General features: G+C 34.7%; 4 protein-coding genes, 2 non-coding genes and 1 pseudogene across 7 annotated transcripts; 3 read left to right on the top strand and 4 right to left on the bottom strand.

Annotated features, from left to right (window-relative positions):
- Window positions 1-396: 396 nt before the first annotated feature.
- On the bottom strand, window positions 397-729 carry F42G8.18 (annotated as a pseudogene). Its single transcript has one exon. A coding segment is annotated over exon 1 (333 nt).
- A 132-nt stretch (window positions 730-861) lies between these two features.
- Window positions 862-882, top strand: 21ur-8863. The gene has a single exon (NR_056285.1).
- Window positions 883-1,274: 392 nt separating this feature from the next.
- Window positions 1,275-3,547, bottom strand: F42G8.8 (Serine/threonine-protein phosphatase). Its single transcript, NM_068955.5, has 9 exons — window positions 3,504-3,547; window positions 3,356-3,458; window positions 2,953-3,161; window positions 2,827-2,902; window positions 2,195-2,437; window positions 2,052-2,149; window positions 1,783-1,897; window positions 1,653-1,736; window positions 1,275-1,545 (listed from the first exon to the last, which is right to left on the bottom strand). Exons 2-9 carry the CDS (start codon window positions 3,434-3,436, stop codon window positions 1,300-1,302), a joined length of 1,152 nt encoding a protein of 383 aa, NP_501356.2. The 5' UTR covers window positions 3,437-3,458; window positions 3,504-3,547; the 3' UTR covers window positions 1,275-1,299.
- Window positions 2,434-2,454, top strand: 21ur-12271. The gene has a single exon (NR_056284.1).
- A 610-nt stretch (window positions 3,548-4,157) lies between the features above and the next one.
- On the bottom strand, window positions 4,158-6,875 carry irld-8 (Receptor L-domain domain-containing protein). The gene is made up of 7 exons (NM_068954.6): window positions 6,795-6,875; window positions 6,074-6,182; window positions 5,452-5,609; window positions 5,225-5,390; window positions 4,750-4,961; window positions 4,428-4,680; window positions 4,158-4,376 (listed from the first exon to the last, which is right to left on the bottom strand). Exons 1-7 carry the CDS (start codon window positions 6,822-6,824, stop codon window positions 4,192-4,194), a joined length of 1,113 nt encoding a protein of 370 aa, NP_501355.3. The 5' UTR covers window positions 6,825-6,875; the 3' UTR covers window positions 4,158-4,191.
- An 82-nt stretch (window positions 6,876-6,957) lies between these two features.
- Y42H9AR.1 (PDZ GRASP-type domain-containing protein) lies at window positions 6,958-9,142 on the bottom strand. Its single transcript, NM_001383134.3, has 6 exons — window positions 9,069-9,142; window positions 8,855-9,012; window positions 8,503-8,806; window positions 8,284-8,457; window positions 7,523-8,174; window positions 6,958-7,435 (listed from the first exon to the last, which is right to left on the bottom strand). Exons 1-6 carry the CDS (start codon window positions 9,129-9,131, stop codon window positions 7,266-7,268), a joined length of 1,521 nt encoding a protein of 506 aa, NP_001370725.1. The 5' UTR covers window positions 9,132-9,142; the 3' UTR covers window positions 6,958-7,265.
- Window positions 9,143-10,418: 1,276 nt separating this feature from the next.
- On the top strand, window positions 10,419-14,871 carry Y42H9AR.4 (ELM2 domain-containing protein). Its single transcript, NM_068952.4, has 8 exons — window positions 10,419-10,486; window positions 10,553-10,695; window positions 11,187-11,431; window positions 11,555-11,908; window positions 12,351-12,565; window positions 12,613-12,696; window positions 13,076-13,662; window positions 14,137-14,871. Exons 1-8 carry the CDS (start codon window positions 10,432-10,434, stop codon window positions 14,335-14,337), a joined length of 1,884 nt encoding a protein of 627 aa, NP_501353.2. The 5' UTR covers window positions 10,419-10,431; the 3' UTR covers window positions 14,338-14,871.
- Window positions 14,872-14,987: the final 116 nt, after the last annotated feature.

Genomic DNA, 14,987 nt, shown 5'->3' with positions numbered 1-14,987 from the left:
GTTATTAATGAAAACGTAGTGTGACATTTTTTCGCAAGCCAAAAAAAACGCGAAAAAACGCGAAAAAGGGGCGGAGTCTGTACACTCGGCATTTATTAGAGGCTGCTTGGCAGATTTATGGGGACTGGAGATGTGCACAGAGAGCGTAGAGAGAAAGAGAGAAATACACAACAATTACAGTCGGGACAGACGAACCGTGTTATACAACTGCATAGAGCAACGTCACACTCATACCGTGTGACCACACGAAGAAGACGCGGTGGACACACGTTGGACGCAATGCGCAGTGATAGAGACTCTTTCTATTAGAGAGAGATATTAGAGAGAGAGAGAGAGATATTAGAGAGAGAATTTTTTTTCTTGGAATTAATTACAAATTTATTTCAGTAGCACCTTTCACTTGACATGTTCTGGATAGAATTGATCATCCCATTTCTTGTATAAAGAAGTTGTTACATAAAGTCTCTTTCCATCCAATGACAACTGTAACATCTGTGGACCCCCTTCGATTTTCCGTCCCTTCACATAAAGTGCTTCAATTGGTTTTTCATCTTCTAGAACTTTTACATTTGATTCCGTATGTATACTTCCTCCAATATAAACTTGACAATTCAATTTCACATTTAATGGATCAGAAATGTCATATTGAATATCTCCATGAAGCCAAAAGGAGATATACAGGAAACGATCATCCATTGAGATAAGGATATCAGTTATAAGAGCTGGCATTTCTGGAAGAGCCCATCCACTTACTTTTTCGGAAGGGATGGAGGCAACGAGGGGTTGTCGAGTTCTGAAGTTTTTTGAAAAATTGAATGTTTCTCATTCAACATATCACTAAAGATTTGTTTTCAGTAGTGTTGGGCTAAAATTTGGAAAAATATCTTAATGACTATCAAAATGACTTTTGACTTTTGACTTTTGACTTAATTTGACTTAATGACTTTTTTTTTCTAAGTCTTTATACAATTCTAAGTGGGTGCAGTGAGTCGCCGATGTCGCCAAGAAATCACTGAAAACACATACGTATGCCCATGTTGAGATTTCATGAGTTGTTAGGCAGCTAGCTAATCCGATAGCTCCGATAACCGTGGAAACATTCTGAAAACTGGTAAAACTTGGTTCGAGAATTCAGAACTTTTCGAATTATCGAGTTGTCTGTGTCTCTAGCAGTGCTGTGCGGCTCTTGAAAAAAGTCTCAACATATATTTATGTATCTGCAAGCAAAATTAACTGCTAAAAATTCCCAATTGTGCTCCACTATTTTCAAAAAATGAAACTCGAAACATTTATTTCAATCTATAGGGTTCCAATCGATCCACTTTTGTTCTTGCCTTTGCCATGAGAATTCGAGGACGACGACGATTTAGAAGCTGACACAGTCATTGAGTTGGACTTTTTCTTTGCAACCTTTGCGCCAGATGGCATATCATCCCCACGAGTGATTTCGTCAGCTGCTACGTTGGGATGAAGAGCCTTCATATTTCTCAAGCGACCAATGGACAAGCGCCCGTTCGTCTCGACTTTCAACGTCGCACCATGATTCTGAAAATATATTTAATTTGATGTTTTCTGCGGAAATAATCATGTTGGTAATTTTTCGATTTGGAATGTACATTGTAAAAACGTATGTACATTAAAAAGACACTCACATCAGTTTCATTCATGTATCGTGGAGCCGAGAAAATCGTAAGAAGTTTTTGGTCGGCAAAAAACTTAAATCCTTCGGGAATCATCTGTAAATGAGATTGGCAGTCATTCTTGGATGATCTCTAATAATACCTGATGAGCACGAACAATCAGTTTAATACCAAGACGTTTACAAGTATCATGAACGGCTGCCTCATTGAACACCACTGAGAGTCCACGGACAATATTTTTGGGGTAGGCCGGAGTTCTGAGAAATAAACCATTCTTGCTTTTAACCAAATTACCTTTCGCGTGCAAGACTAATTTTCGGGGTTTTCATATAGACGCGCCTTCATGACTCGCCTTACAGCGGCCTTCGCCTGCCTACCACAGGAAGACCATGTAAAAAGGAGTACACTTACTGACTGACAGCAATCAGACCTTGCCCATCTGTTGGGTCAGCCCACAGCAAATCCTGAGCGAGACTGTCATTACCGATTTCAAATAATGGATGATCGATCTTAAATCAGAGTGTTTAAAACAAAAGCGAAGCATATCAACAAACGTTTTTAATGTCCTCCAACGTGTTCAGACGTGGGCTAATTCCTCCGTGCATACAAAGAATTTTTTCTCCCACGAGGCATGCCAAAGGCATATATGCGAACACTTCATTGAATTTTTCCCAAACCTCTTTACCATCAGCCGGTCCAAGTCTGTTCACAAGTTCCTCTCTGAATCCATATGCATAGTTGATAGCTCTTGTTTCATGGTTTCCACGAAGAAGAATGTAGTTGGTTTGGTAGATGATCTGAATAGCCAACAAGATTTTTTTAATTGGCAAAGTTGCGGGTATTAGTGGGGGACAGAGCTTTTGGAACATAAAAAGGCTTACATAAATGCACAAACAAAATAAACACTTCCCAACAATTTGTGAGAATTCACATCTAATCTTATTAAGGGAGCCCTAAGTTCTTTGAATACGTGTTACGCCACATATTTGACGCGCAAAATATCTTGTAGCCAGAACTACAGTAACTCTTTAAATGACTACAGTAGCGCTGGTGCCGATTTACGAGTTCGATTTTTGGAACGAATTCCTGTTCGAATTGTGACAGCGATGCTTAATTTTCATTTGTTTTTTTTTCGTATTTGTCATTTTTCCGTAATATAAGCATAATTATTGGAGCGTTCTATTACCTTCAAAGCAAACATCAAACTTATACATTCGATGGAATGACTTCCTCTATCAACATAATCTCCGAGAAATACAAATCTGAAAATGTCATTATAGTACTTCAGACTGTGAAGTTGGAAAATATATACCTATTGTTACAGAATCCATAGCCCGATTTCTTTTTTGCATCATCCTTTGGAACATTGTAGTTTAGAATGCGTATAAGATCATGGAATTGTCCGTGAATATCACCCACAATTGTGACTGGAGGCGAAATTTGGGCCAATGAATTATCTTCCTTCAATGCTGGTGTCACAAGATCAATGAGTTGAATCAATTCACTTTTTGTATACTCTAGCTGGAAATTGCTTAATTTTGGGAGTTTTTGATGAAACAAATTGAAGCTGGAATCACGACTGATAGCCACAAACCTGAAACCTCATGCCTATTTACTTGCTTAACGCATTCTATTTCAATGCCTACTTTGTGCCTTCTTGCGTGCCTACTACACGCCTACCGCAAGCCTGCCTGCGACTAAGAATACATACGGACCTGCCTATAATTGGCCCAACTCTTCACGATCAAATGTCGTTTGAGAAACATGTTCACATCAAATGATTTGTCGTCTGCCATAGTTTAGTCAATTGATGTCAAGCTGAAACGTATGACTGAATACTGCTGGTAAACAGAAGAAACTTACTATATTTTTCAAGTGTCTCTTGTTGAGTTTGTAAATATCGAAATAAATTTATTTTGCAAAACTATGATTTTAAAACATCATCCGTGAGAAAAAATACACTAATGTGGTGTCACGTTTTCACAAAAACACATTTCCGTTCACGCCTTTTCAAATGACGAGGAGCACTTTGCAAAAAAGCAGAGGATATTTGAATAATTGCTGTTCGCACAGTACAGTACACTGCAATAAATTTTTCGTCTACCGTATCCTAACTACTCGTGGTATTTGTATCCTAACCATTTGATATTTGTATCTTAACCAGTAGAGTTTTTAAAAGATAAGTCAAGATATATATGTGAGTTGTTGTTCATAAGAAACGAAACATACAATTTTACACTTCTAAGAAATCAACCAATTCTCGATGGAGAATCAACATTTATTGAGGATAAGTCACTATTTTTCCAAAAATTTTTATCAAAATTTAGAAAGTTTGCCAAAAACATAATCTGAACATTTTCCATTTCAAAAAGTATTTGATTTCACCTCGTGTAGCTCTCTTAAGTCCAATGTTCGGTTTTTCTCCAAATATTGAAAATTGTCTATTCTCCTATTTTACGTACTTCCTCGATGTACCATTCTGATGGATAGTTTCAGCAATTCTAGGTGTAAACAACAAAATAAATTCATATTTATTTCCTACAAGTACAAGTCAAGTAGATCCCAAATCACTGTTTACTGTATTATCCTTTCCAAGTTTCAAATTGTCATCATCATTCTTCACAATCAGTGCCATATCGTATTTTTCTCGTTTTCGTGAGCCGTGAATGAGAAAAGCTGTTGATCCAATAAAACCAATAACTACCAGAAGTGGGGAAATTTGAATGAGAGTAACAACTGAAAATGTCACAGATTTAATTTGAATTAGTAAAATAAGAAACTACTAACTTATTCCATCAAATATTGGTTCCTGGATAAATTTGTGAACCGAAAAGTTGAAATTCTTCTTTTTTAAATCTTTCTCCGTTTCCACTTTTCCATTTTCATTCAGTTTATCCAAGCTCACTGAAACTCGTGGTTCTATCTTTTCCATTGAATTGAAAGTTCCGACACTGTCGCTGTTGATTGTAACATTTAGATGTTCACTATTATTGGATGATAACTTCTTTTCATCCGAAATTGTTACGCTTTTCTTTCCGCCCTGAAATTTGAAATTTTTGAAATATCTAGAAACTAAATTAGAATCCTGCTTTTTGCAAGCTGTACTCACCAAATCGATCGATGGCAGTTTAATATTATTTGCTCTATTACTTGTAATTTGAACGCTAGAAAGTGAGTCAACCATTAAATGTTTGCCAATTTCCTTCAGACTTTCGAAGACAATATCAACATCTGAGCCCACATTTGAAACGACAAGAGCACCACCGATGGACTCGAGTTTTTGAATAAAATCCAACTGATGGGTTCCGGATGACTTCTTTCCTAAATACTTATTGTTATTTTTAATGTAGTTACACAATTTTTCATTTCCTAAAACTTTCAAAATTTGGTTTTGGTAATTTGTCCAGTTTTCAAACAATTTGAACTTTATGATATTTTGACCATTGTTACAGGTTTGATTGCATAAACGGCTTAAATAGGACCAATTAAAGCATAACAGAAAATTGTTCTAAAAAAATTGTCCCATTGGCGATACTCCACGCTCAATGCTTCTTTAGATATCAAATTTGTTGTTCAAAACAAACCAAGTCCTCGAATGAAGAGACTTCCATGAAGTTTATGACAATTCATCTTTCTACTCTTATCAACACTTTCATCTGAATCAATAAAAACATCATTGAAGCAATCGAATTTAACGACCTTCTCGCAAATTACTTTTCCGGAAGTTGCATTAGCAAACTCAATTTTTTTCTGAAATTATCAACCGTTTAAACTTATTTTATCTGCAATTCAACTACTTAATTAAACTCACATCTTTGTTTGCACTGACGTAAAATATGTCTTTAGTTAGATTTTGTCCGTTATTGACTAAGTATTCGCTCAAGTTGAACTGAATTCCGTAATTTAAAAAATCAATTGTTTTCCCGTCCGTTGAGATGTTCGCAAATTTCAATGACAAATCGTTCGTTTCTGTATGAAATAATGTTGTGAAATTGTCTTGGAAATAATACTCAGAATATTTTCATATAAAAACAATTGTGTTAATGGTTCTATAAATATACTACATATTAATACAGTTTTGAACTCAATTTTTAATTTTTATTCAACTATCTAGGTTTAACTACTCAATATTTATAGGGCGCTATTTTATTAGCTGATATGTTAAGGAAGACTTTGTGGCTACGGTAATGGTACTGGAGTATAGTAGCGAGTTCTGCTGACAACTTTTAATAAGTCTCTAAGGCAAAAGTGCGTTGAGTTTCTGAAATAAATACTCCCAGATTACTGTAGAGAGATCGTAGAAGTACTGTAATAATATCTAAATTGTATTTTTCGGAAAAACTAGTGCAATTTTCGTTGCGAATGAAACTTTTTTTTCCAAAAAATGTAAGCATTCGAGTTTTAAAAAAATATGTGCGCAAATGCCCACTTACCATTTGCTATAATTTTATTAGAAACATATTTTCCAGCCTCCCAGCACTTTTTTCGGCTCATTTCAGTCACGTTCGCTAACGATTGAGCTTTTATGGAATACACAAGTACCTGTAAGATGATAATTGTACAGACTGCACATTTTTCCATTGAAAATAAGGTTTTCAGGTTCTGCACTTTTTGTGGAGAAAACGAATCCACACAACGTGTTGCAACGATGAAAAGAAACTTCGTGGCTTTTAAAACTGGTGGGAACGAACTTTTCATTTTATGGGCGGACCCTCTAAACAAAACTCCGCCCATAAATTCTAGAGCTTGTTCCTCCTGTCTCATTTTTAAGGGCATAAATTTAACCATAGCTGTTGAAAACAAATAAATGATTTTCCTGACTGATTGATTTATTATGGAGACGCAGAAAATTCCCCTTTTGAAATCGACGTAGAAACGCGCTCCACCGCCAATTTAAAACGATCCATGGGTCTCGTTAGGAATTTTGCGGTAAAACCCGTAGTTTCTAACTTTACCAATTACACAAATTTTCACGCATTTTTTGTCTATTCGGGGGCGGAGCATTGTTAATTGGCGGTGGAGCGCGTTTTTATCCCCATTAAATGCGTCTTGAATAACTACAGTAACCTTGATTATACAATAAACACATCCCAAGCAAAAGCCAGAGATTTATCGTGATTTTATCTGAAATAGGCTGCAATTTACAAAACTTACTATGAGAAAACTCAGCAATATGAAATTCATGCTTTCTGGTAGAAACAACGAATGAAGCGACGAAAAATGAATATTGAAGTTAAACTTTAATTAATTTGAACGTTCTTGTTTCTATTGAAATAGTTCACGGGAGGATATTCTTTTCTTGAAGTGTGAATTAAAGGTAACTTTTAAATGAACTTTATTTTTCGAAAAGAAAAGAAAACAAATAAATAAATATTGACTTGATTTTCAAAAGCGATCATCCCATTTAAAATCAAATATGTCTTTAATACATTACTCACATTTTTTGAAGACGACAAGAAGAAAGCATTTTCCCCCCAAAGGAAAAGGAAGGACACATTGAAATAAAAATCTCATCATTAATCATTTTTAAAAACCATTCAATAAATTAAACAAGAAATTGTAACGCTAATTGGGGAAAAGTACCAGCACTGTAAGGGCCCTTTTTGTACGACTTTGAGTTTAGCTCTACTGTGGTGGAGCAGGTGGATATGCTCCATACTGCTGTTGTTGCTGTGGTGGGAACGACGGTGGTTGATAGGATGTTGCACCGGGAACTGGTGGAGTAGCAAGTTGTGTGATTCCAATTGAGCTTAATGATGGCATCGGAAAGTTGAGAGGAGCTGGTGGTGGAATTGCTGGAAAATGGAAATTTTTGTAATCCAATTACGCGTTTCAAATAAATATTTGCTTATTAAATTAGATTTTAAAATTTTAGAACTTACGGTTTACGTATGAAGTTGGTGGAGTTGGTGCTGAAGTTGCAGAAAACATCGGTGGTACTGCTGATGGAACATAGGATGATTGCTGCTGCGTAGGATACGACGGTGGAGAATAATATGGAGCTTGGTATCCAGAAGAATTTGAAGCAGTAGAGGCAGCTGGAGGGTAATATGAAGTTGGAACTGGCGGTTGATATGCTTGATAACTTGTTGGTGGATTTACTGGTGGCTGGTAAGCTTGTTGCTGTTGTTGTTGTTGGTAGTAATCAACAGGTGGCTGAGCTTGAGAATATGATTGTTGGTATTGTTGAACGGGTGTTGGTGAAGACACTGGAGCAGGAGCAGGAGACGGAGAATGCTCGTGAGAATGGCCATGTCCACCATCATGGGAATGTCCGTGTCCTCCATCGTCATGAGAATGCCCATGCCCGCCATCAGCATGTGAGTGCCCGTGTCCATTTGACTCCGAAACTGGTGGCTGCTGTTGAGTGGCAGCAACTGGAGGAGCGTACGATGTTGGAGGTTGTGGAAGGAAAGCTGGCTGTGGTGGAGGTGGAAGGTTCTGGATCAGCGATGAAGGAGCAGGTGGAAGAGGAACAGTTGAAGAGAATTGGGATGGATCTGGGAAGTTGGTGGCTGCCGGTGGTTTATTGACCTGAAAATATACATTTAGTCTGAATACATATATAAAAGCATAATTTTCAGGAAAGAAAACGGATCTAGGAATTTGTGATTATTTTTGAAAATTCAATATCGCATTATACCTTATCGACAAGCGGGTTTCCAACAGGAACTCTTGGTTGTATTTGGGCGACTGAAACTTGTGAAACAGCTTTAGAACGATCAACTGAAACAGGAATGCGATGAAGATATCCATAACCGATGTCACATCCAAGACATCCTTCACCTCCCCAAGCGGAATTAGGAGTCAATGAAACCTAAAAACTATTATTTTTTGATGGTTGATTGAAAATAATGGGTACCTCTCTAACAACATCAGTATCTACATTGTAGACATATAATTTCAAAGGTTTTCCTTCGTTCGCTTGAACAAGTGCAATCAAATCATCTGCTTGATGAAGAACGCTTTCAGCTCCGAGGATGTAGTCAGTGTCGGCAATTAATCCAGCGAGAGAGGCAGGCGAATTGGGCTGTACTGAGATAATATGCCACACGTGTTGACTCGCTCCGTCAAATGAGCAGAAACGAATTGAAACTCCGAGAAGACCTTGACCGCCCCAATTTTGAGATGGCACAATACTTGTTTGACGCACTGCCTGCGATTTACTGAAAATAATTTATTGCAATAATGTATTTTGCTTATAGAATACTTACCTGTTATAAACAGTAATTTCTAGAGGTTTCTCTATATGTTGCTTTAGAACTTCTTTCATTGTATCGTTATCCTTGTCCAATCGGATATTTCCAATGGAAACAATGAAATCGAAAAACGGTTCCAGGCCTGCGACAGCTCCAGGTGAGTTTTCTTGTACCTGAAAACAAGATAAATAATCCGAACAAAAATATTTAATTTGAGAAAACCACATACCCGAAGAACATGATATCCTTCGGTTCCTCCTCCCGGAATCGGTACACTTTCACTGCTTCCCATATTGAGAGAATCTAAAAAATATTTTATTTTTTAAATTTACAAATCAACAAACATTTTTATACAAAATAACAAATGAAAAGCCACAAGAAATTGTCTAAAATTGCACATTTAATAGATTTAGCCACGTGTAGGCGTACGACGAATGGTGTATTGTACGCAAACACCGTCACGCAAAAACACATACTGTAGCAGAAATTTTCGTTTTTTCAAAGATTGTTTTGTTTCTAATTTATTTTACTAGGAAAAGTTTATTTTTACTAGAAAACATTTTGGTTTTGTTAACGGAGTGAACATTTGCCAAATTTTCTATTTGTTAATGGATAAAAATATCACTTTTCAACTCTAGACACTATGAAAGTGCTAATATCGCGCTGGAAACTTAAAAAATAATGTTAAACAATTAAAATGAATGTCATCTGCTTCGATTGTTTTTTATTTTTAATCTTTTCTTTAACACAAGCATACAATCTATTTTCCTTCATCATTCGTCTGTTTCGTATCGTTATTAGCTTCGCTCCTTTCTCAGAAACTTTTAGCAGACGTATCCAAGTATTCTTCATTATTTATTTTTTCTTTCTTCACTTGAATTTTTTCTTGATTAGTTAATTTTATCTTGACCAGCTTGCGGCAGCTTCAGCTGTTGTCCCAATTTCTTGTGCAAACACAGTGACGACAGAATGCGACCATTTCAAGGTTTTAAAAGCGGGACATTTGAATTTAATTTTTATATCTTAATTTCGCCCTCGTTTTCGAATGATACTATTGCTCTCATTTGAATTTTCAGTCAAATAGTCAATATTGTTTGATTTTTGCTTCTAATATATGTAATTTGACGACATGCATGTATGTTTTTGAGAGACAGAACTTTTTTTTTTTCTAAAATTCCCCATAGATTTGTATACAAATTGTTTCAACAACTTTTTGAACTCGTGAGAAACCGTAAATCAATTCAATCTTCTCTTTTTTCATCCCTCAGTTTATCAATAATCTCTCAAATGGGAAAATCAATAGATTTGAGTCAAAAAAAGAGGGCTGTCGGCAGCTGCAGCGCGGTCTCACCCAGTACGAAACGGGCCGCTTACAATGTCGGCGTCTCTTTATTTCCTATACTATATCATCCTCTCCGCTCATTCACTCACACACACTCTTGTTTTCTTCGGCCGTCATCGCCGCCGCGCCGAACACAACGAGTCTCTAGATTCTGTCTCTCTTCACCGTCTTATTCTCCATTTCTCTCACGATTCTCATCGATCTAACAATTTTTATTTATGTCTACCTAATTTTCAGATAACTGGGAACAATGATACGAAGAAAGAAGTCTTCATCTGGAAAATCTTCACGAAAAAAGAGAGGAGGTAATCTAAACGCGTTTAGTTTAAACGAAAATATTACAATCATATCTACAGTAATCCAGTTTCCAGAATCTTCTTCACCAACTCGGAGACGTGGATCAGATGCATGTAATCCGCCTCCAGAATTTGCTCCGTATGATTATGATACACTTTCACCTTACGCGATGAAATGTCTCAAAGGACAACATTATCCGTTTCTTTCAAATGGATTTGTGAGTTTTTAAAAACAAACTAATTAATGGCGATATCTGTGTTTTTTTCCTAAAATGACAGAAAACAGTCTCAATGTACCAAAACTGTTGAAAAATTTACAGATTTTTTTTCTCAACTTTTTAAATGAATTTTTTCAATTTTGCAAAAAACAATCCTGCCATGGTTTTTTTTTTCAAAATTCCGACTTGGGTTTTCATAATTTTTCTTTGATTATTGATTTTGAACTAGGTTATTCAAATTTGAAAATAATTCAGTAAGTTAAATTTTTTTACAAAAAAAAACTAATTTGAAAAATTCTAAACGTTTTTACCGTTGTTTTCGTTACGATAAATTAAGACTGTTTTTTTTTGTCATTTTTTCGAAATTTCGACTCTTCATAATAGTTTAAGAAGTTAAATTATGAAAATTTGTCGTTTTAGTACAGTTTCAGTCTATTTAACCGCCTAATTTCCCTAGAAATGAAAAAAAATCTCATTATAAATCTTTCTAGATTCATCTTGTTCACGAGCTCGAAGCTATGCTGGCTGCAAATAACTTTACAAAAGATTACATGGCTGGTGAAATTCAATATATGAATGAAGGATTCTATCCAACACCTGATTTAAATACAAGATTGATGCCTTTTTATGATTCACGAGAGAAGGAACGAACACCGACACCATTGGATTGTTCTGAAGCTCATGTTAGTCATTCGTCAAATGCTCACAACGATGAAGATACGGGCAAAGAGAATGAGTTAGTTATTTTAATAACAAATTTTCAATATTTAGATTATTTTTATCAAAATTTTGAAAACAATTTTATATAATACACAATAAAAAAACAAGTTTCTGATAATTCCAATACTTTTTTTTACAGAATTTGTCTACTTCCTGAGGAACAAGACGATGAAGATGATAATTTCGATGAATATCCTGCATATCATGTGGGAACACGTTTCTGGACATGGTGCCGCAAAAGTTTTATGGGGAAAATTGATACGCAATTTCTTGAAGAATTCAAAGAGATTGTTCTCGATCCATATAGTGATGAGGCCCTTCAAAAATATTTTGTGAATGAACCATGGAAATATCGAAAAAGAGCACCTCCTCCAGCTTCTAGAAGAAAATCTCTAAATACGTCGTTAAATGGAAAAAATTCAAAAAAAGTATCGATCTCGAATGAAGTAATTTCTCCGACAACAAATGGCACGAGAAGTGCTCCACGAAAAGCGTAAGTCTAAATTTTATAGCTTTAAAAGACGTATTCAATATTTTATTAGCTACCAAATTAAAAACGACCAAAATGGAACGCTAAGAGCTTTTCATTTGTAAAAAAATTAAAAAAAATTTTTTATACGTTTTCAAAAATTGCAGAGCACTTCAGAAAATCTAAAATTTTTTAAGTTGATTTTCCTTTATCTAATTTTTCGAAAAATTATTTTAAAATTTTAGCCATTTTTCTTATTTCTTCGAAGAAAAATATAATTTTATTTTTTTCTCATCAACAAAAACACATTGATTTGATCAATATTTAGATTGTTGGATTTTCTCTGAAAAAAATTGAAAAATCGAAAAAAAAAAGAAAGAATAATTGCAATATTTTAAAATTTTGTTTTATATTTTTGGTTTACTAACTCAAGTATACCATTCGATTGAATATTTTATAATTTCAGTTCACTCGCCGGATATCGTATTCCAAATCGTCGAAATTCTGAAAAAGACAAGGATCTGACGAATAATAATAATAAAATCATGCCGATTATTGGGTCAATGGTTTACACAGCTTGCAAAGAATATAAAGATGGAAAAAGTATTCCTGATACTCCAACTACACGAAGATCTGGAAAATCTCGAATGATGAGTCCAGAGTTTACGAAAGAGAAAAAATGTTAGAATTTATGGTTTTGAATTGTTAATTTTGAATTTTAATTTTAGGCGCCAAACTCGAAATTGACACCGAATCTGAGGATGAAATTGAATATAGTAATGGCCATTCACACCGTGGAACTTCTTCAAGATGTAAGGGATTTTTATGTATGATTTATTGCAATAAAACCTATTTTATTCGGAAAATATATCTGTAGCATAAAATTGAAAAATATCACGGAAATTATTTAAGAGATTTTCTAAATTGTTCCTCTATAAAACTTCGTTACTTCATCAATAATTATGATCCTTTTTAAAATCATGAAGATTGTGGGATCGATGCTAAATTTTTCCTTTCGAGTGAAAACTGAAGAAATTCCAAATTTTGACGTAGTAAAAAAGTAAGATTCTGAAAATAAATATCGATGTTCTCTGACTTTTTTATCTGAAACTATTCTTAAAATTAAAAAAATTGAACGAAATTCCAAGTTGCTTAAATAATTTTTTGTCACTCGAATATTTTGAATTTCAGTGCATTCTCCTCGTCAAGTGAAGAAAGAAAGAATGGATGATGAATACGAAAAAATGGCAAACGGGCATTCTTCGTTAACAAACGGAGTGAATGGACACTCTAAAGGACCAACATCACCAAAACGAAAAAATGGAGATATTAGAAGTTACTTCAGTGCTACACCAAAACCTGCAACAACAACAAATACACGAAAACTTAGTGAAAATGGATCAGAGGACATTGAAATGCCATCAGATATTGAAGATTTTGATGCGAAAGCAGTTGGTTCTCGAATAGTTGCAAAATTAATTGCAGGAGGTATTCTCCCTGATTCAAGTGCTCATATCTTTGAGCAAATGACACAGGAAAACTATGAAGATGGAAATAGTGCTGGAGTATCAACAAAAGTTGAAATGAGTGAAGAAGGAAAAGATGATGCAGAAGATCAAGAGATTGGAGAACTTGCAGAAGAACTCCAAAATCTCCAAATGAATCTAAAAGAAGAAATGGCTGCTAAAAATGCTCTTTTCATGTTAACGTGGCGACGAGCTAAAGCTCATTTTGCTTTCTTCCACACGTTTAATGAATTGAAAAGAGGCGATTATGATGTAAGTTTTTTTTTATTTTTAAATTTAACTATAAATTTTAATCGTTAGAAGTTTTCAAGAACTAGCGAACTTAAAAAGATTATAAAAATTTTGAATAAATTATAATTTTTTTTGGTTAATGAGCTCAGGGCTGCCGATCTTTTAACCGGAGAACGCAAATTTTTCGGTTTTTCAGAAAATCAAAAAAAAACATTATGGTTCCCGGTTAGAAAACGTGATGTTTCTTGCTGCATCCTGCTGCATGGAAATATATTTTTCTAAAGAAACCCGAAGATTTTTCGAATAACCGAAAATTTTCGTTTTTAAGTTTTTCGATTTTTTAGTCTTGCTTTAAAAAAACCGAAAAAACCGAACATTTCTTTAAATATTCTTATTTTTGCATTAAACCAACAACGTATTTTCACATATTTTTTTGTTGAATGTTTTCTCGAAAATTAAGATAATTTGAAATTTTTTAAAATAAATAATTTACAGTTATTCAAACTTGGTGTCAACATGTATCGCGACTTCCCGAATCGAAAACTTCCTGGAATATCAGAAACTATTCTACTAAAACATTCACTCCGAAAACGTAATCATCTTGCTCGAACCCACTACAGTAAAATGTATCGTCGCCATCCGAAATTCCGTTGGCATCGTGACCATTTGCCAGCTGGAAGACGTATTGATGCCTGATAGTGTATATCAAAAATAATTTATTTTCAATTTTTTCTGTCAAAAACCCAATCATTTTCTTTCAAAATTTCATATGATTTTGCTTTGTTAATTTTTTTGTTTCGACATGTCTTTTTTTCAAAACGAGATCTCCAAAGTAACATTTTTGTGTAAAATATTAAGATTGTAATATTTATTTTATTATTCTATACCCGGGTCCCTTCTTTTCGTGTTCCTCTCTCACCTCCCAAACAGATCCGAAAAAACTTGAATTGAGCCCCCAATTATTTCAAATCAAAAACCGAATCATATATCATAGACCATCAAACATTATTTCTTTTTCCATTTATATTTCTTTCATGTATTTTCCAAATTGCACATTCTTCAATGACGGTCCTGCTCTATTGCGATTGAGATGCTCTCAAAAAAAGTGTCTTTGGGTAGCACAATAAACGACGAATTTTTGAAAATTGCTAATTCTGTAAATATCATAATTTATTTCTTACTGAGCACTTACACATAACATATCTGAACAATAAATATTGTTTGACAAATAATTGATTGCTCTTCTTCTAGTTGTTTTTGGTTTCTGCCATTGTTATTATTGACGTGGCAGTGCCGATTTTATTCATTTACGAGGAGGAGAACGACTACTTTATGTCGTCCCGTCT

Source organism: Caenorhabditis elegans, chromosome IV, assembly GCF_000002985.6.
Source record: "Caenorhabditis elegans chromosome IV".
NCBI classification, from domain to species: Eukaryota; Metazoa; Nematoda; class Chromadorea; order Rhabditida; family Rhabditidae; genus Caenorhabditis; species Caenorhabditis elegans.
The sequence above is the reverse complement of the archived record's forward strand: the minus strand, read 5'-3'. Positions and strand labels throughout refer to the sequence as shown.